At 50.6% G+C, this 19,728-nt stretch overlaps 4 protein-coding genes and 2 non-coding genes across 9 annotated transcripts; 1 reads left to right on the forward strand and 5 right to left on the reverse strand.

Moving 5' to 3' along the window:
• Positions 1–639: 639 nt before the first annotated feature.
• On the reverse strand, positions 640–6,678 carry DPH7 (diphthamide biosynthesis 7). 2 transcript variants are annotated; one of them, XM_015878636.3, is made up of 9 exons: positions 6,488–6,678; positions 6,209–6,345; positions 5,983–6,070; positions 5,159–5,253; positions 4,784–4,950; positions 4,239–4,311; positions 3,443–3,508; positions 3,069–3,241; positions 640–2,672 (listed from the first exon to the last, which is right to left on the reverse strand). In XM_015878636.3, exons 1-9 carry the CDS (start codon positions 6,623–6,625, stop codon positions 2,050–2,052), a joined length of 1,560 nt encoding a protein of 519 aa, XP_015734122.2. In that variant the 5' UTR covers positions 6,626–6,678; the 3' UTR covers positions 640–2,049. The 2 variants fall into 2 exon arrangements, with proteins under 2 accessions (XP_015734122.2, XP_085377678.1); XM_085521552.1 differs by lacking the exon at positions 6,488–6,678 and having other exon boundaries at positions 5,159–5,256; positions 6,209–6,260.
• A 1,423-nt stretch (positions 6,679–8,101) lies between these two features.
• On the reverse strand, positions 8,102–14,421 carry ZMYND19 (zinc finger MYND-type containing 19). Of its 2 annotated transcripts, XM_015878642.3 has the most exons (6): positions 14,303–14,421; positions 14,083–14,142; positions 13,127–13,233; positions 10,797–10,937; positions 9,888–10,068; positions 8,102–8,785 (listed from the first exon to the last, which is right to left on the reverse strand). In XM_015878642.3, exons 1-6 carry the CDS (start codon positions 14,351–14,353, stop codon positions 8,642–8,644), a joined length of 684 nt encoding a protein of 227 aa, XP_015734128.1. In that variant the 5' UTR covers positions 14,354–14,421; the 3' UTR covers positions 8,102–8,641. The 2 variants fall into 2 exon arrangements, with proteins under 2 accessions (XP_015734128.1, XP_015734129.1); XM_015878643.3 differs by lacking the exon at positions 14,083–14,142.
• A 146-nt stretch (positions 14,422–14,567) lies between these two features.
• On the forward strand, positions 14,568–17,018 carry STPG3 (sperm-tail PG-rich repeat containing 3). The gene is made up of 4 exons (XM_015878657.3): positions 14,568–14,924; positions 15,014–15,093; positions 15,771–15,876; positions 16,818–17,018. The coding sequence occupies exons 1-4, from the start codon at positions 14,921–14,923 to the stop codon at positions 16,946–16,948; spliced, it is 321 nt and encodes a 106-aa protein (XP_015734143.1). The 5' UTR covers positions 14,568–14,920; the 3' UTR covers positions 16,949–17,018.
• Positions 17,019–17,348: 330 nt separating this feature from the next.
• On the reverse strand, positions 17,349–19,685 carry RPL12 (ribosomal protein L12). Of its 2 annotated transcripts, XM_015878652.2 has the most exons (7): positions 19,596–19,685; positions 19,446–19,519; positions 19,236–19,334; positions 18,650–18,731; positions 18,134–18,220; positions 17,527–17,639; positions 17,349–17,435 (listed from the first exon to the last, which is right to left on the reverse strand). In XM_015878652.2, exons 1-7 carry the CDS (start codon positions 19,630–19,632, stop codon positions 17,430–17,432), a joined length of 498 nt encoding a protein of 165 aa, XP_015734138.1. In that variant the 5' UTR covers positions 19,633–19,685; the 3' UTR covers positions 17,349–17,429. The 2 variants fall into 2 exon arrangements, with proteins under 2 accessions (XP_015734138.1, XP_085377680.1); XM_085521554.1 differs by lacking the exon at positions 19,236–19,334.
• On the reverse strand, positions 18,363–18,491 carry LOC116654197 (small nucleolar RNA SNORA65). The gene has a single exon (XR_004309181.1). It is a non-coding gene; the product is annotated as a small nucleolar RNA SNORA65 (small nucleolar RNA).
• On the reverse strand, positions 18,843–18,970 carry LOC116654198 (small nucleolar RNA SNORA65). The gene has a single exon (XR_004309182.1). It is a non-coding gene; the product is annotated as a small nucleolar RNA SNORA65 (small nucleolar RNA).
• Positions 19,686–19,728: the final 43 nt, after the last annotated feature.

Genomic DNA, 19,728 nt, shown 5'->3' on the forward strand with positions numbered 1-19,728 from the left:
ACAACCACTGTATTGAATTCAATCAAGATGCAGTTAATAGTTAGAATCGGTGCCTGTCCTTAGCGGTGTGGCTGCTTCAAATCTCGAGATAAAATACATCCTGAAAAATGTTTGTTTTTCTTACATTTTTCTTGTGATGTTGTACTATTCATCCAATGAAATACATGCTATGCTTACAGTTGTGTGCAACCGCTGAAGGTAGAAACAGATACAGTCAAAAAAAAGGTGTTGGAGATGATGTGTTTGCCTCTGATAGACAGGTACCCACAGGGCTTCTCTGCGTGGAGGCTGAAAACATGAAAGAAACTGGGCTGGTGCATGACAAGGCTGAAGCTCTTCACTGGCCAAGATGGGAAGCAGGGAAAGTAAGCAGTTGATTTCATGGCAGAAGCAGCTGTAGTGTTTTTCAGGACTTATCCTAGAACAAAACATGTAACCAAAACCTCTAGAGAAGGGAGAAAACAGCAGAGCAACAAAGCATGTGTGCCCCTGCTGATTGTGGGTTTAACACTGCATTGCTCCCACTTGGATCAGCATTGGTTGTACACAACACAGGCATTAAGTTTAAAGTTTAGTGATTATAAACAAAGCAACGTGTGAAGGACCTGTTCTAAAATCAAAACAGCCAGGAAAGAGAAATCACTTGTATTGACTTTTATTTTAGAAACATCCAAAAATATGGTGGCTTTTTTTTAACAAAACTCTTGTTCACGTTACTGCTATGAATGTAACAGCACTCAGAAGTTGGTTTTTTTTAAATACATGTTCAACTTTGAAAAAGGAATTTCAAAGCAATAAGACTCTTATCTGCTGTAGCTGCTTTAGATGCAGCACTGTTATAGATGCTTGTTGCTGGTGTTTCTTTCCCTCCAGGACTCTCAAAAGGAAACCATGCAGGCTACAAGTCCCTTACCTAGTTTAAACTGTTTTGGTTTGTTTTCAAGAAAGTTAATTAAGAACAGAGACAATGTTCCAGAAACGGTGTTTTGCCAGTATTTCACAGTGAAAGACAGAAAGCGAATGAAGCAGCCATTCCTGGAGGTAGGTAGGGCAATGTTGCTCAAAGTTTGGTTTCTGTAACTTATTTTGAACTTAAAAGATGGTAGGAAACATTGCCTGTACTTTTTGGAGGTTTTGTTCTTAAAGCTGTTCACCTTAAACAAACAAGAAAACCCTGTAAGATCTAGACTTCAGACCTATATGCAAATCTCACTATGGAGAACAGAAAAGATGAGTTGGATACCTAGAGTGTGTGGGGAGGGGCAGGGTGGGTTCAGTGTGGCACTACGATATAAGCAGGGCTCACTACACAGTTTCTACCAAACCAGTTTTTGCTTAGCCTGGACAGCGATAAAACGAGATTGCATCCAGGTGAGGAGTCTGAAGTAAAATCAGTGTGCAGGCTCACAAGAAAAGCCCTGCTCAGAATGAAGCCTCCTATCACTGAACTACTCTCAATCCTCTCAGTCAGTCTGGAGTTCTTTCTCAGAAAGAATTTCTCTTTGTTACAGGTCACGGTAAGCACCGCACTGTCAGCATCTGAGCTGTCTTTGAGTCTCTCCTCAAAGTACATACCAGTCTACAGATCACACGAGCTACATACACACGTTTAAGCCTCAACTCAAGGGCTTTTTTCTGAGGAGTTCAGGAAAACCTCTGAGCACATACTGCATCTGCATGTAGTAGCACAGACAAGACTGGTTTGTTTGGTGAAGGAGGAAAATAGGCTTAACAGATCAGTCATACGAATGCAAACCAGTTCTGAAGGGATTCAAATATACTGCACGAACAAGAAGCCTCAGAAAGGAAGGCTGTCCTACTCTGAATTAGGACACTAAGGGAAAACTAAATAAACAAGTCTGTACTTGGCTACACTTCTCAAACCATCAGGAAATTATTCCATCATTCTTGGCTCTTAAAGACTCACAAACTCAACAATATGAATCGTAAAAAAAAAGGAAAAAAGGAAAAAAGAAAAAAAAGGAGGGTGTTAGCTTAGATGCTTATGTCAGCACAGCAGCTTTCCTACCCCCTTTACCTTGGGACTTGTCAGTGCCAACTTTCAGCTGTCCTTTCTGGTGGAGATCTAGTACTGGCCCTCTCTGCTGCAGCATCCAGGTTCATTTCCCACTTCCAGACATGTAGGATATTATCATAGAAAGAACACGTTGCTACAATGCTTGTTGCTTTTGGACTGTCAGCAGACCTGACTGAATCACCAATTCCACTTTGGCCAATCCCATTGGATCTCTTTACTCCCAAGACAGAACTGCTGGCTGACTCAGGACTGTCCTCTCGATCAGCACCCCCACCCAAGCCTGACCCCTCCTTTAAATCAGGTTTCCTACCCATGTCAGGATCCCCAGACAACTTAGGACCCTCCTCTGCTTTGAGCTGCAAGGCAGGGCCTTCACTGTCCTCATCCAATATCACATCAAAAGTAGCTGTAGGAGACTCATAAATTATCTTCAGGTTTCGGACCTGCAAATTCAGTTTCTCATCTCCTTCCTCTGACCGTGCCACAGGCTGCTCCAAAGGCTGGCACAGAGCAGCAGAGTCCTGTAGTGCAGCCAAGGAATCCCTCGGACACAGCCTCGACCAGTCAGCCCCGTAGGCCAGAGAATTGTGCAAGACATAGGATGACAGGATGACACATTCCTCCGTGTTTTCCGCTTTAAAAAATAAATAAATGATGACATGAGCATAAAGCAAGGTCTGACACAGTTTGTTGCAGACGGCTTAGAAACAATTTCAGCACTGACCAAGCCATACAGGAAGAGCTGTGCTATCCCACCATACTGGTTAACGCCTTCTTTACAACAGCTAAACATTCAGGAGGAACAAAGCACCCTGGTTCTTCTGACACTTCTTCAGCCACCTCCCACTAGCTTTGATTTTCCCCAGCTCAGCGAGCAGACAGAAAAGGGATTAATGTGCACGAGGTCTAAGAGCTTCATTACTCAAAAGACATAAATAGGCTCAAGACAGATCATACAGTGATCTCACTGTAATGAGAAATGAGAACTGCAGAGCAGTGCGAGAACATCTCTGTTCCACTGAACACTCACCCATGCTTCCACGGCAGTCAAGGATCTTGAATCCACTCTGCATGCAGGCCGCTAACAGCACAAAGTCACAGGTTGGGTGCCACTTCAACCTCCAGACTCCACCTTCAACATGGGTGTCTGCCAGTGGCTGCTTCATGTTCCTGGTGTCCCACAGCAGCACGTGCTCATCATAGCTGGACATGTATCACAAATCAATATGCTGACGAGCAGCAAAGCTGATTCAAGTGCAGCAAGTTCAGAAGACAATGAGGAAATACCACATAACCTTCCCTACCATGAACTGCTAAAGAGATCACACCTTGAGAAGCAGTACAGCATTTAGGACAACAGAGGAGGATGAGCACAGCAGTGAAGGGCAGCTAGAAGGGATTTACCTGCCAGTAGCCAGAAGGTTCTCCCGGTGGGGACTGCACTGAATGCTGCACACACCCATCGAATGTCTGCAAAAGAGCAAATTACAACAGAAAATATGACACACTATTTGAAATGGGGCTCTTCCTTGAATTTCAAGGCTTTGGGATGCATATTGCTGCACCAAGAAAGCAGAGGAAGGTGAACACAAATGTCAGCCCACACTGGGTTGCAGTCACACAAACCAACTGCCTTTCTAGAAAAGAACTTCTAATTGTACATTATCTTGTCTTGAACAGTTTCTAGTAATACCTGGACCATAAACTGCTGTTCAGAGCCCATAGGAATTTCAGCCAAACAACTCCATTCCCAGAAGACTTTATTCTCAACATTAATATTTCCATAGCAAAATCGATCATGAGTGTTTTAAGGCTACGTGTGAAATCTCACTGAAAAGCTGTTCATGTTGCTCTAATCATATTCTACAAGATACCTCGGACCATCAGGAAAAAACATGGGGCAAAAATTACTTGAAATGAGTGGAGAACGAAACATCTTCTAAAGAAGCTTCCACCACAATATACACACATGCAACACATGGGAAAATCCCCTCAGAAAAGCGAGCAGTTGTTTGTCTTGAAGGACACGAAGGAGAAAGTTTCAACCTGAAACCATCCTGATGAAAAGAGAGATATTTTCTCTCTCCATTTCCCCAAATGAGGCAGAAACAAAACTCCACTCATTGCTCATTTCTGAACGCAGCAGCTTGGGAAGGGACACAATAGCTGTGGGCGCCAGCTGCTGGCATGGCCTGCTTACCTCCTGTTGGTGAACACTGGAGCCTCTGGATTGCATCTGGTGTCCCAGCCTTTCAGCAGGCTGTCATCTCCTCCTGCACAACGACAAAACACAACTATCCTGAACACCCCTCAAAAGATCACTGTGAGGCACTGAAGCAGAGCTACTGCTTTTCAGCCCTGGGATATCAGGGCATTTAACAGACATATCAAACCTTATCTGAGGCTCATGTTACTCCTCACCATACAAGACACATACAATAGCAGTGCCCCAGTTTGCTCACTGAAAAAAATTAGCTTCAAGAGTTCAGATCTTTTTGCTTCTATCTGTATCTCTTGCACACCCCAATGGATCACCGGCTTTTTGCCAAGAGCCAGATGAAGTATGGTTTAAAAGATACGATTTCTCCTAATTAACCCCCATCACTTCCCCCAGCACAGAGCCACAGTTCTTACAAGAAGCATGATGGGAAGCAGCACACCCAGCTCTGCAAAGCAAAAACACATTATCCTAAACAAAGCAAGCCATCCCCAGTACCCCCAAATAAATCCCCAGTACTTACAGACCTGAATAGACAATATCAGTGTTCCAGTAATTAAAAGCAGCAATCCAGGCCTCAAACTTGTGAGCCTCCCACTGGTTCAGGACATGCACAGAAGGTGCAGATTCATCGATGGAGAACAGATTCAACTTCCCCTCTGAATCGCTGCTGATCACTCTCAAAGGGCATCCACTAGAGCAGGACACAGAGAAAACATCAGCAATTTCTGAAACTGATGTCCTAAGTAATCCCTGAGTATAAATTAGCTGCCAAATTCTAGATAGCCAGAACTGGGAACAAGGAAATCTGCTAATAAAGCCACCAGTTCCCTTCACCAAAAGCCTCAGCCTGCAAACGATCACACACAGTGACCTCAGCAGCCTTTATCTCCCATCCTCACCACTGCTCACGTCCCGTGGACCAGTCTAAGGACAAGGCCAGGCGCTGCACACCGAGATCGACCCTGAAGCACGGCTCCAACATGCAGCTGTTCTTCTACTGGAAAGAAAAGAAATGGGTTAAGAAGGAGAAGGCACCAGATAGACAACGTGAACTGCTTACATCTATGCCAGGTGTATTTCAGAGATGGACAGATAAGAGACCCACGCCGAGAAGAGATGAAAAATCCTATAGCAACGTGCAGTTGTTCAGTACTAGCAGAGGATAAACTATGCACCCACAGCATCCCCAGCACTTTGCTTCCCATCTCCCACTGAATCCCCCTTAACATTTATTTAACATAAAGTGCAGAACTGAAGATCTGACTGTGGAATTCCCTTCTGTTCTGGGTTGGATTTCCATTTCTGCACTGAAGGAACGGGTCTCTCAATCAGACTCTTCTCACCAACTGAAAGAAACCCCTCTCCAAAACTCTTCCCCACTATTACCAACTTCTGCACCTCCTGCTGCGTTCACCAGTAACTCCACGCTCATTCTCAAGTGACAGTTCACAAAGCTCAGTGCTGCTCCCCCATATCTTCCACCTCCCACACCCTGCAGGTACACGGGGCCCAGCCAGTCTTTCTGGTGCCATAAACACGTTTGTGGAATTTATGAGAAACATTATCAGAACACAAAACAGGTGTTAAAAATATAGTTAAATACACTGAGAAAGCCATGGAAACCATACAACTTCCCTGCAGAAGGACTGAATGCTACAAATAAACTAGAGTGTAAATGTGGGCGAGACCAACTTGAGCAGCAGCAGGAGTTACAGCCACCCACCTCACTGCCTGTCAGGTGGCAGAACTCCACAGCACCCAGCGAGTTTGCAATGCCAACCATGGGATGTTCTGCAACCGGAACGTGGCACCTGAAAGATCCAGCAGTTCAAAAGGTCTTGAATGAATAATCGAATGAGTTCAAGGAGAAAAGCAATAGCTGTTATTACAGGCTGCAGAAGGAAAGGGTACTTGATTAAAGCACTCCAGCCCCCCCAGCCCATTGGTACCATTTGATATCCAGGATGGCAGCGGTGTCTATTCTCTGTATCTCAGTCAGCGGGATGCAGGGCTGCTCCTCGTTGTAGTGGTACAGGTAGAGCCGCCCCGTCCTGTCGCAGGCCTCGTGGCTCCCTCTGCAGTCGGTCTGCACCGGGGATTAGGAACAAAAGGCCCCGTTCAGCTGCGCTGCCGACACCGCCCCGCACGGGGGGCTCCTCCTCGGGCCGGGGGAACCGAGGGGACCCGAGGGGAGGGCAGAGCCCCGGGCGGGGCCGAGGCGGCCTCACCGCGGCGGGCGGGCGGAGGTGGTAAGTGCCGCAGGCCAGGATGCTGTGCCAGCCTTCCACCGGGCACCACTCCACCGAGTCGGCGCTGAACTCCGTGTCCACAACCTGCAGCGTCCGCGTCCGGCACGGGGCCGCCATGACGGGCCGCGAGCATCACGCGTGGGGCGGCCCGGGGTGCACGAAGCTCCGCCACGGGGCGGGACCGGGCGGGGACAAACGGGGACGGAGCCGAGTGCTTCCGGGGGGTGGGCGGGGCGGGGGCCGGGCCTATGGAGCCAACGGGTGGGAGCGGTGCGTGGGGCCGCGTGGGGTCCGAGGCCGACCCTGCCCGCAGCCCCCTGCCGTCCTATCCCCGTCCCCTTTAGCACTGACCTCTCCTTTACCTGCTGCTCAAGACCCTGTGCATCCTCATCAGCACTTCACTGCAGTCCTGTTTCTCCTGCAGACAGGAATGTGGTCACATCTATCCCTGCTCAGTGCTGCAGACACTGAAATGCTCCAACACTGCACTGAGCTTCTGCTCGCCATGGTTAGCAATGGGGAACTGACAGCAGTGACAGCAGCCCTTCAGAAAGGCAAGGAGACCATCAACCTGCCCTGCTCAGATTGGTACCGTGGGTAACGACACTCCTTGCACTCCACATGAGAAACCTCACCATCCCTTTAAAGCAATTAACTGCTTCCTTAACAAGATGATAAGGAAAGTTTGGAACAGATCCTGCTCAACATCTTCATACCCAGCAGCACTGCAGGCAGCAGGAAGGGAAAGGCTGAGATATAAGAATAGTTACAAAACGTGCCCACCAAGAAGCTTCACAAGTTGTTGTTCAGTGCTGCCTGAAGAACTAAAACCCACCCAAGGAGTGATAATTAATAACAAAGAACTTCCTGAGCAGCTATTACAAACATAACATAACATTGGCACCCACAGCAGGCTGCTGTCTGACACAGTGAATGCAACAAGACCAGCATTGCAACACCAAGTGGAAAGTGAACTCCATTGAAAAATGAATGTGACAGATTTCATGTGAAAAAAAAAGAGATCTATTTCAAGATGCATTCAGAGCTAAACTCTGCTTAATTCAGAACTCACACTCTTGGAGCTGCAAAGCAATGCTAACAGCTGGCACTGAGCTGCCCAGCTCCTCGGGCACTGCAATATACCTGTAAGGCAGAAGTTAGACACGGAAACATCCAAGTTATACAAGAGAAAACACCTGAAAAGACAAAACCAGGCACACGCTCCACACAACAGATCCTCGGTAGTAAATAAACTGATCCTTGGTTTGACGCTTTGTCTTTAAATAAATAACTCCATCACCAAATATTAGGCCATTTAGACATATCTGCACATCACAGTGTTTGCTGAGCTGCCAGGGAAGCCATGAGGGCAACCACAGCCCAGGCAGCTGCTTCTGCATCCCTACAGCTGCTTCTGTACAAGGGCTCTGTGAAAGAAAGGCAGCTCAGCTCCATAAGCACAGCTTGCTTCACGCATGGACTCCAGCAGCGCCCTGAAGGAAGCAGCACAGCCTGCTCACAGCGATCCCATGTGGTCCCACGCTCTGAAAGCACCTGGCAGGGAAGAGCAGAAAAGCAGAGAGCACACAAGGATTCATTCCAACCTTTACTGTGTTTGCCTTTTTTTTTTATGCTTTTTAAATATAACTTCCATGCAGAGTTCTCCAGAGCAAGTGCTGATGTCAGAGCCTCCTGGCCTTGGCACAGCCAGACACTTCTATAGCCACATGGGAGGAAAAGCTTTTGCTACATGACTTTTCTTTTTAAACTTTGAGGCCAACAATGTGTTCTCATCTGCACATTACAGGTAATGAGTCCTATCAAGAATTTCTAACAAAAACTGTACATGAGTTTACAAACGTATTAACATATAAATAATGAGAAGCTTCCTGCCTGGAGCCTCCACAGTAGTCTTTTTGCTTGAGAATATAATACTGGAAGGGTAGACCCGATCCCTTTCCACAGCACCAGTCAGAGCCGGCTTCATCCAGTCAGCTGTTCTGCTCAAGCATCACAGGGTTTTTCTTCTTCAGTGCCTCTGGCTTCATTAAGCAGTCTGTCATTACTGTGCAAAAGCAAGTGTCCAATGCCTTTGAGAAGGAATCCTGCTGCTGAGAGGCCTGGGCCGCCCGGTCATCGCTCGGGTCCGAGCTCCTGCTGGAAGGTTCGCTTCTTCTCCCGACAGTGCTTCTTGTGGGCAGGCCAGTCCTTCTGCTGGCACTGCGACCCGCAGTACCTGGCCACCTGGCAGCGGCCGCAGATGTTGAATTCACGTAGCTGGGAGAAAGAAGGCAGCGTTAGCAAACCTGAGCAGCACCACCAGACCTCTGTCTTTCCCAAGGAGCTTTACAAGCCACCTCTCACTCCTGCCTATAGGCACATCCCAGCACCAGCGTCAGAGCATCACAACCGCTCGAAGTGAAGGCGTCTGTTTGATTTTGCAATGGTTCCTGCAGGGCTCAGCAGACTAAACTCCAACAGCTTCACACGTGTTCTCACACTGCTGCTGTTGTGCAAACATCTTTGATACAAACACAGTCAGCAGGGCTGCACACACTGTCACTGCTGGGCACGGTTATCCAGGCAGCTCTCAGGTGCAGACCCAAACAGAAGGTAAAGCTCAAATTAATTTTTCAAATTAAAACACGTTTAAAATTCGTTTCCTCCTCAAAAAGACTTAAAATGGAGCATCAAATGATTTTAGCCTGTTCAGCGTTTGTTAATGCAAAAGAAAAGCTCTTATTCCTAGACAAAGACATGGGGCTGATGGAGACGCAGCCTCAGATGCCCCACTCTATACCTGCCTTCATCTGGACTATGATGCTCCACTTCATCTGCCCACAGCAAAGAGCTACAACTTGCTTTCCTGGCAGTTCAGCGCTGAATAAGCGCCGTGCAAGTTCGCTCTCATCACATGAAAGGTCAAGCACGTAATTTTTTTACTCTGCTACAGTTCAAAGCCTTAAAATGCCTCCTCCATATCTGATAAAGAAGCCTCACACAGCTCTCTCAAATTCTGGGTCATCAGAGACCTGGAATGCTCCCACCTGCCTGTCTGTGCACATCACAGCCTTTATGCTCCTCCCAGCAAACCATCGGGTCATTTCTTATCCCAATTCAACACAACGTTCACTCAAACTGACAATTAAAATCCACATCCTTCCTCTCAGAAGCCCCAATAAACACTTGTACAGAAGTCTCAAGAGCCTGAATCACAGTAGAAAAAGCCCATGCTGAAGAACACCTGAGTTAAAGAGAATTTCTGCCCTTAGCAACTGAATGCAGCCAGCAAAACTCGCTGGTTTTAGAAACAACCTCTCCCCTCCCCTACAGATGCAGCCCAAGTCGTCATCTTTACATCCAGCTCTTTCAGACACACCTGCTTTTCAATCATTGTGCATGGGGGGTAGTGACATTCATAGTATGTGCATGAGTTCTCCTCCTCCTCCACAACATCCCCGTTAGCGTTGTAGTATCGTGTTACATTCAGGACAGGAAACTGCTCTTCTATAGGGTCTGTAGGGAGCTGTTGGATTGCCAGCCAATACAGACTTTGTTCCCTTTAAAAAAAGCAAGTACACATTTGTTAAAGAATAAGGTAAGGTTACCATCACACTGAATCTGCTACAGCTCAGACTATACAGTTTTCTCACATACACAGCATCCTTTCAGCCTTACACTGGTGTAAATGCCAAAGAATTCAGCCTATGGGTCCCTCACCAAAAATGAACATTCCTGGGCCTCCCCATCACAGGTGAAACAAGTCCAACCCAATATAAGGATCTGATGCACTTGGAGTAACATCAGCACAACATGGTGTGTAGGAACCTGCAGTGAACACCAACAGAAGCTGTTCCCAGGAACTTATTTTTAACCTAATTACACTATTTCAGACAGAAGCATTTTGCAGACACTGACTTTTGCAGGCTGTGATTGAGCTTCAGTGCCTGAGAATGAGCCATGAGCCTGCATGAACCGCAGGCTGAACTGTCCCCAAATGCCACCATCCAAGCAGAAGGGAATGCAGGTTTCCTGCTTGACTGTGGTGACATCTGGCAGAGCAGAACCTCTACATACTGCCATGGGGTGAGATCGACCCTTCGTAGCATGGTCAGCACTAACTCTGGTCTTTCTCAGATGAGCAATGTGAAACTGCGATGCTATAAGCAGCCCGAGGTCAAATAAACGGGCTCAGCCAAGATGGACAGCACTAAACAGAAGAGGTGAAACAACTGAAGATGTTGGCAAGCATCATTTGATGGCATCTCCCCACCAAACATCAACACACCTTTGTTTACTGGAGAGATCCTCAGCTTTGGGTTTCCACCCCCACGGGACGAGGCGCAGATTGTCGAGCCGGTTGTCCACAGTGACTGAATTCAGATGCACCACCTGAAATCCCGGAGCGATCCCCCCGCGGTGCCTCTCCCTGCAGGAAACAAAACCATCCTGAAGCTCAGCAACGAGCGATGCTCCGCAGCCCCAAGCACTGCCCTGATTCCAGGAGGCCTCCTAGTCTGCTGCCATTGAAACGGTGACGATACAGCTCGGGCTGCAGTGGGTATTTCAGCTGTATCAGCTCCCAGAAGACAGAGATCTGTTTCAGGAGCTCATTTCCATTATAAATTAGTTGACTCAGAAGACAATCCTGGTACATTTGAATTCTAAGAATATTGCACAGAAACCTCCAGAAACCATCATTCCAGTTTCAGCACCAGCACCCATGTAATTATTAATGTTACAGCTTGAATGGAGCTAATATTGTTTTACTGTTTTAATATTAATAGTTTCTATTATATGTTCAAGTTTGGCACTGGCGTGAGTCAGTTTTTCATTTACTGAGTACGTCTCTTAAGCAACAGGACAGGGCTTTCACCACCAAACAGGCGAATATTTTTGACTAATTGTGAATAACAGACAGCCTGCAATGCCTGCATATTGACTAAGAGAAACTACTGCAACTTGCTTGAACCCAAAGTAGGAACAGCTGCATATTAACTCACGCCAGCCTGGATTTAGGGAAGAAACCAAGAAGAAGCATGGAAAAGAGTCTGCTGAAAGGGGCTGATGGAGCATCAGGTTTGTCCCTTTAGAGTGAGATTCTGAGGAAGGGGATGCACAGGACAGGTGGAACACCTGCACTCCGCTACATGCAGTAACTCAAGCTCTCTGCTTCTCCTTCATGCAGGAAATGCAGCTGTGATGGGTGCTGCCACCCATCTCCCTCACGGGGCCCCTGCAGCCCTGTCTGCTGTCCCAGAGCTCATGCGGGGGATGGTCCTTCAGCTCAACACACTGCAGGTTTGTTTTCAGAACAGCTGCAGCACAAGGAGAGCAGCACAGCGTGCTGATAGGAGGGTCAGCACTACGCAGCACCTGCAGCCAAGAGGCTTCTCAGAGATACAAGGAGGCTCAGGCAGCAAAGCGCACCGAGCTGCCTCGTGGTAGCGTGTAATTAAAGACCACAGCAAAACAGACGCCTTCAGAGGGACCAAACCAACTTTAGAGAACAGCTGAAATGCTCAGTGCTTCCCAAAGAACCTGACTGTATCTCCAGACCTGCAGGTTGGCTTGCAGGGCAGCTCACAGCTCGCCTCCAAAAATCCCCATCACTCAGAACCTCGGGGGTTTGACACCAGCTTCACTATGGTGAAGTCACACGATTTGAGTTACCCAACTGAGCATGTTACAGCTGTTTCCTAACAGAAGTCCAGCTAATGAGAGAGGCAATGACTGAGCTGTACGCAAAGCCCTGCACACGCTGGAGCAAGGCAAGCACTGCAGGCTCTGCTGTGAGCTGCACAGTGAGCAGGGGCTGACAGCCCCACTCACACCACACAGTGCAGCCAAATTCTGACTCATTTCCAAAGTTGTGTACTGTCAGATTAAACAATAACAGAGCAGGTTAAAATCCATATTTAATGAGCAGATTTAAAATAAGAGTAATTGTGCCTGGCGTTTTTCCTGCCTCTCTCATCCAGGGACTGAGCTGGGGGAGAACAAGTAACCTCAAGCAATGAAGAAAGTACAGGGAGATCTTGGGTGCTCTTTCATTACAGTTTATGGGACTGAACAGAAAGCATGTTTAATTCTTCAGAAAAGGCTTTTAAAAATAAATAATGGTTCTCTTCAACATAGCCCAGCTTTCCTATAAACCCATGAAGAACACATTTACAAAGTGCCTCTGACAACCAGTTGCTGGGCTCTGAGTCCTAATGGCAGCTACAAAGAACTTCAGGCAAAGCTCCCTGCCACAAGGGGAGCAGACACAGCAGTGTAGGAAGCAGCAGCACCCTTCAGGATCCAGAAAGACGAGCAAAGTCCCCTAAGTTGTGGGCTATCAGCTGCTCTATCCACAGTCTGTCACTTCTCACCTACCTGCTCATCTCAGGACAGAAGAAGCCCCAAGTGAAGATTCAGTCGCATTTCCCAGATTGAAGCAACACAATACTCACCTGTAACCACCCTCCCTAGAAATAACATTATTGGAGCATCAGCTATCTCAGGGCACGGTGCAAAACAGAGCCAGGCCAGGGCATTGCAGCACTGCTCTGGGCTCTGAATGAGGCCCCAAATGCTGTGTGCAGTAACAGCCCCGGGCCCTATTGTGATACCCACCAGAGCAGCTCGTGCAGCAGGCGGCCGGATCCCCTTCCACGGTTTTTGTCAAAAGCGTAAGCAAATATTTTAGCACCATTTCCATCAGCATCCACCTCCATGCGAGCCTGGAGAGAAGGGGAAGAGCGTGAGATCAACTGGTGCTGAGCAGCAGAGAGTGAGCTGCAGTGGGACAGCGGTAGGGACAGGCAGCACCTCCCACGTGTCCACAGGACACTGAATTGCCGTGGAATTGTGCTTGTTTCAGATCTCCAGCAAGAACGAACCTCTACTGCTACGGCTCCATGGGATGGTTGTGCTGACATGGACCCCAAACCCCCCCAGCTCAGGCTGCCCAGGGCCCATCCACAGCTTTGAGCACCTCAGGACGGGCACCCACCGCTCTGGGCAGCGCTGCGGGGCCTCACCGCCCTCTGAGGAAAGGATTTCCCCCCAGATCAGACCCGGATCTCCTCTCCCCCCGCCCCACGATGGAGGTGCTGGACCCCCCCACAGCTCCCCCCCTCTCCTGGCCGGACGCAGCGCCGCACGTGGGGCCTCACTATTGTCACTATGGCCGCGCGGAGGAAACGCGGCGGCGCTCAGCACAGCTCGGAGCTCAGCACAGCCCGGAGCTCAGCACAGCCCGGAGCTCAGCACAGCCCGGAGCTCAGCGCTCAGCACAGCCCGGCAGCGCTCGGCCTTCCCAGCCCCGGGGGCGCGGGCGGCACCAGCAGAGCTCGGGGCGGGACGGATCCGCTCCCACGTGCGGAGGGAACCTCGCAACTTTCCCACTCCGACAGGGGGAGCGCCGGGAAACGGGCCGGCAGCGCTGGGACGGGAACGGGCGGCGGGGACGGAGCGGCGGGTCGGGGCTGCGGGGCTGCCCGGCGGGTCGGGGGCTGCGGGGCCGGGGCGGATGCTGGGGCGGGGAGCGGATCCCTCGGGGTCGGTTCCCGGGGCGGCGCGGGGCTCACCTCGAAGGAGAAGCTCTCCACCAGCGGGATGTCCTGCTCGTCGATCAGCGTGTACTTGGTCTGTAACACAGCACCGCGCTCAGCCGCCGCCCCGCGCTCCGCCCGGCCCAGCTCCGTGCGGCCGAGCCCGGCCCGACGCTCCCGGCCGCGCCCCCCCCTCGGTCCGTCCGTCCTCCCGCCGCGTCCCCCCGTCTCCCATCCCCATCCCATCCCCCCGCACCTTCCCGGCCACGCGGCCGAGCCGCACGATGCCCAGCTTGAAGTCCGTCATGGCCGGGCCGCGCCAACTCGGAGCCGCGCGCGGGAGCCGCTGCCACGCGCCGCCGCCAGGCGCACACCGGGGGGGGGCGGGGCGGCGCGCCACCTCCCAGCGCCACACACACACAGCGACCAATGGCGGGGCGGGAAATGCGCGCGTCGATCTCACGACGACGCCGGAGCGGCCAATGGGAGAGCGGCGCGAAGCGGGGTCACGTGGGAAAGGAGGGCGGGAGGAGCTGGATGGGGGCGCGCGCGGGCGCGGGTTCGGGAGCGGGAGGAGGCGGCGCGCGCGGTGACGTCACTTTCGCGGGAAGCTTTGTGCCGCCTGAACGGAGGGAGGGGCGGGGCCGGGGGGGTAACGGGGGTAAATGGGCCGGGAGCGGGGCGATGCGTTATGGGTATAGCGATAAATAGAGCGAAACTTGGAGGCTGGGGGGCACAGCGAAGCCCCGAAGGCCTGACAGCGGCCTGGACACAAAGCGGGGGCTGTGCGCGGGAACCGGAGCGAACGGGCAGCACCGAAAGGCCGGGGCTGCTGCATCCAAACTAGTGACCGGATCCGGGCAGAAGAGGAAACATGGGTAAAATATGGGGGATGTGGGGAAATAAATGGGGCCGTGGGCAGCGCTCACAGGGCTCAATACGGCTCCTCCCGTCTGTCCTCGTACAGATGCATCGCGCCGCAGTGGGAAGAACTGTCCGAGCTCGGGGCCGGCCAGCAGGAGAGTGAAGGTGGAACATGGATTTAATGTAGGTTCTTACTGTGTCCGTCCCTGCGCCTCCTGCCTCGGGAGTTTGGGTGGGATGAAATGAACCATTGGCAGAGCAGGGGCTCTGCTAAGGCTGAGGTTAGCGAGCACCTTAAAGCTCTTTAAACTAAAGGTGCTTCTGAAAGAGGCACCGCTCTGCCGAACTGCCCTCCCCATCAGTGATGATCATTGCAAACCTCAGCTGGAATGGAGCCAGCCTGGACAATGGTGTTTCCCCAGGTCCCCCCAACACAGCAGTGTCCCCATCGCAGCCTGGGGCCACTTGGAGATGTTCTTTCTTACACAAAGCCAGAATCTGTTGCAAGTTGTGTTCTTGGAGAGGTGAGGAATGTGCTGAATCCAAAGCAGAGCTCACTTGGAGAGCACCAAAGCCTCCTTGCTTGGAGCCTCCAAGTCAAAGAGTTAAAAATAAGTGTCTGGGATGTTGCTCTTTTGCTTTATTCCCTGGTCCCCCCCAGAGAAAGGCCCTACAAACAGCTGGAGGAACAAAGGGCAGCAGAAAGCAGGAGAGCTCCTGCAGCTGCTGATGAGGCTGCATGAGATCTTACAGACTGATAGTCGGGGCTGGGATGTGTGGTACAGCTATAGGCTGATGTATAGGCTGTTTGAAGGAATAGAAGGTAATTTTGTGTTATGCCTTTCTCCATTTCACTGCAGCCCTTGTGCAGCCTGTGCTGCCCTCAGCCTGACGGAGCCATGTACCCACCCTACATCAGAGAGCAGCGGACAAACCTGGATGTTCTCAGGAACCGTAAACCTATCGGTCAGCACAACCCCCCCCACCCAGCCCAGCCTTCATCCAGGGACCCTGGCAACCCCTTGTTGCAGCTGCACATCCCACTCCTGCCCATGAGCCCAATGTGAAGTTATCGCACTGCTGCTCAATGAGCATCTCAGGTGGAAGATGTCCACCTTTGGGAAGCTCTGTCCTTCTCCCCACTGGGCAGAGCAGCACAGAGCAGAGCAGGCACAAGGCCTTATCTCAGCAGCCTGTTGTCCAGTCATGTGCAAACAGGTGATTTCTCCTGATCTCCATGCTAACATTATGTACATTTTATGCTTCACAAGCTGTACGAGATGCATTCCTAGTGCATGACTGCTGTGCACTCAGGCAGCGTAGCCCAAAGCCACACTTCAGGCTTAAGCAGAATCTTGGGAGGAATTTCATTCCCACTCCCTTCAGAAAAATAGCTGTGCACTGAGAAGGCTCCTCCCCACCCCAGGATGCTGGTGGGGCCGAAGTGAACTGTGCTCATAACACCACTGTTAGCAGGGCTCAGCAGCACCCAAGTCAGTTAAAGCATTCAGATCACCAGGATTATTCCACTTCAGCTTTGTACAGCCTGACATCACACACCATCCCTGGTGCTGTGCCACCCCAAAGGAGAGCACATGGAAATAGAGCAATGCTAGTTCTAACCCAGGAACTTCAGAGAACATTGGTTTCACCTGCACGCTGCAGCAGTACCTCACTAACAGCTCCACATCACTCAGGTGTGAGCACCAAGCATCAAACCCTGTCACATACAATGCACATCAAGCCCAAAGCACCTCTCCATCACAGGTTGGTTATGTTGTTATAGCAGAGCTTGGAAGTTTCTTTACACTCCATCAGATGGTTTGGAGCAGCCTGGCCAGGTGGCACTTGTTTTTCACAACTCCCAAAGGGAAATACCAACACAAATTGCCTCTTTTTAATTTCAGAGACGCCAGGACCTGGAGCATATGATGTAGACCCAGGCTATCGAGCTTGCTTACCCAGCTCCCGCAGCATCACCATCCAAGGAGTCAGGAGACCCAAGAGACACGACATCGGCCCCTTTACAACATTCTGAAATAAACTGCAGAATTCCACCCCAGCCACAACCTCTTCAGTAGTTAAAAATACACAGGAGCTCAACCTCAGTCTGAATGGTCTGTATTTTTTTCTGGTCATCAGAAAACCCTGGTATAAATTTCCTGATAAAAGACACGAGAAGTCTGAGCAAAGAACCTGCACCAGGGATGCCCACACTGCCACCTAAGCCAGATGTTCCCCCTGCTGGCTGAACGAGGCCAAGCTCCATCCCATCAGGCACAAATGCTGTAGCTGCCAGCTACACTTGGCACTAAAAAGCAGCTCACAAAGCTCTCCAGTCAGAGGTGTTCGCCATTTGCACATGGGAATGCTTGCTTGAACCAAGTCCACTAGCAAAATCCCACATACACAGAACTGGACAAGGACAAAAGCAGTGGTACTGTTAACAGCCTGGTGTTTTATTAAGTATTTAAGGTGCTACAGAAGATGTAAGAACCTTCATATGGCAACTTTTCCATTTAGCTCTGTGGAGAGAAGAAAATACAGCTCATTAGTAGAGATCCCTTTTAGTAAATAGCTTAATTACAGCAGTTTCAGCTAGAGGTTGATACTTACAGCTGGGCACTCAATTGCACCACTATTGATGTCATCAATGATATCGTGTGGGTGTCTGCCATCAATGCTGCATCCCACAGACTGAGCAGTTCCAAGGATCTCCTTAATTGTCCCTGCAGTTGGAAAACACAGCTTTAGCACAGGGAAAACCCTGAAGAACCATTAGATAGCTCAGTTCCTAACTGCCTCAGCACTCCCATGCCATCTACCATCACCCAGTTCAGAAGGTGACAGCACACAGCCTACGCCAGCTAGAGGGCACTGTTGATAGAAAGCTCCAGAAAGCACTATATGCTACAAGCAAACCGAGTGCCTAAGGTGCTACCTACTACTCAGCCCCATACAATGACAGGAGTAGTACTGCAGACAGCTCAGGCTCCCTCAGTTAAGTCCTGCCATGCACTCATGCCTTGCAGCTGGCACTGCTTTCACCAGGCAGTAAGAGGATGGCTGCTGCCATATGATGTTACAGCTGTTGTGTCAGCACAGACAAGCTGTAGGAGCTTCACCCCACCAGTAATTAGGTTGTACCAAGAATCAGCCAAGAGCCTGAGCCACTCGGATCCCACAGCAAGACTCAGTCCCATCCCTTAAGGTCAGTACTTACCAGACAGCTCTCGAGCCAGAGATCTGTGCCTCATCTGCCGGGCGATGTTCACTACCTCATCAAAGGTGATACTGCCATTGTGCTTTACTGTGAAACAAAGCAATGGCACCAGTGAGCTCAGTGAAGCACAGTGCAATTCCAGCCCCCCATTCTCCAACTGAGGAGCAGCATTCCTCAGTTCACACAGAGAGCCGTAAGGTTACAGCTACACTGGGGCTGTGATCAGTGCTGCTGTTCCCAGCCTTCGGCACAGAGCTACCCACAAGAAGAATAACTCTGTTTCCTAGGTTGGCATTTTCTCTCAGCTCACCTCTGGACTATACAAGTCACTGTATTATTAGACAGGTACAGTGGCGGGTGGCTGTTCTGCTCACTTTGATGCACTTGTTTAAGGAAATCCCACCGCCCCAAAACCCCCCTGGCACTTGTCTGCCAGTTCACACCAAGCAGCCACAAGGTGCACGTTCTTTTTCAGTACTAAATGACACCAAGAACCAAATGCGGAACAAAACTTACTGTTTTTCTGCTTCTTTCTGTCACGGGGGGGCTCCTTCAGAGCTTTGATAATCAGAGCAGAGGCAGAAGGAACCACTTCAATCTAAACAAAAAGAGATAAGGTTCTTTTCCCCACAATCCAAGCACACAGATAACACAAGGCCAGGCCTTCATTCCCTGCTCCCCAGCACACGCCTCTCCCTCCAGCACAGGACTTTGTTCCCAGCCTTTCGGCACAGCCCTTCCCACAGCCATTGGAGCGCTGCTTCCTGGGCTGGGGCTGCTCTCAGCTCACCACTGGAATATACCAGCTACTGAGTTCAAGGCAGGTACAGTGGCGGGTGGCTGCAGGACGGGCTCAGAAAGGCTTCATTCAGATCTCCACAGCCCTCGTTTCACATCCCATACAACACACACAACCAATGCACTCAGAAGGCTCAGACGTTCCGTTCCCACCCAGGCCTTCCCAGAAGCCCCCACACACGGTGTGGTTCTCATTTTATCCACCTCGGAAGGATGAAGGGCTGAGTCGACCCTGCCGGGATCGTGCTTGTGTTGGCAGCGAGCAGCGCCCGCTCACACAGCGATCCCTGTTGGCGTCGTGTACCTGCGCTTGCCTGTTCTGGATGGTGAGTTTCACCGTGATCCTCAGCCCCTTCCAGTCCCCGGTGGCTTTGGCGATGTCATCCCCGACCTTCTTGGGAGACTGAGCACAACACACACGTTAAGGTCATAAATCGATCAATACGATCATCAATCAATCAATACGATCATAAACCATTAATGAACGCCCCCCCCCATTGCGGCCTACACGTACCAGGCCGAGCGGGCCGATCTTCGGGGCCAACGCGGAAGTGGCTCCGACCTCCCCTCCGGTGCAGCGCAGATACACTGTGGGCACAGCAACGCTCCGTCAGCTCCTTACCGCCATCCCCGCCCCCACAGCCCCCCCCAACCCCACACGTACCGACTTTCACTTCGGTGGGATCGAATTTGGGCGGCATGGCGGCGGATGGCGGCGGATCGCACCGACTGCGGCCTGCGCCACGGCGGAAAGGCTGCGGGAAGCGCGGGGGAGATATATATAGGCGCCGAGATCT

This window comes from Coturnix japonica, chromosome 21 (assembly GCF_054131305.1).
Source record: "Coturnix japonica strain WE chromosome 21, WE-NBRP24, whole genome shotgun sequence".
Taxonomy (NCBI): domain Eukaryota; kingdom Metazoa; phylum Chordata; class Aves; order Galliformes; family Phasianidae; genus Coturnix; species Coturnix japonica.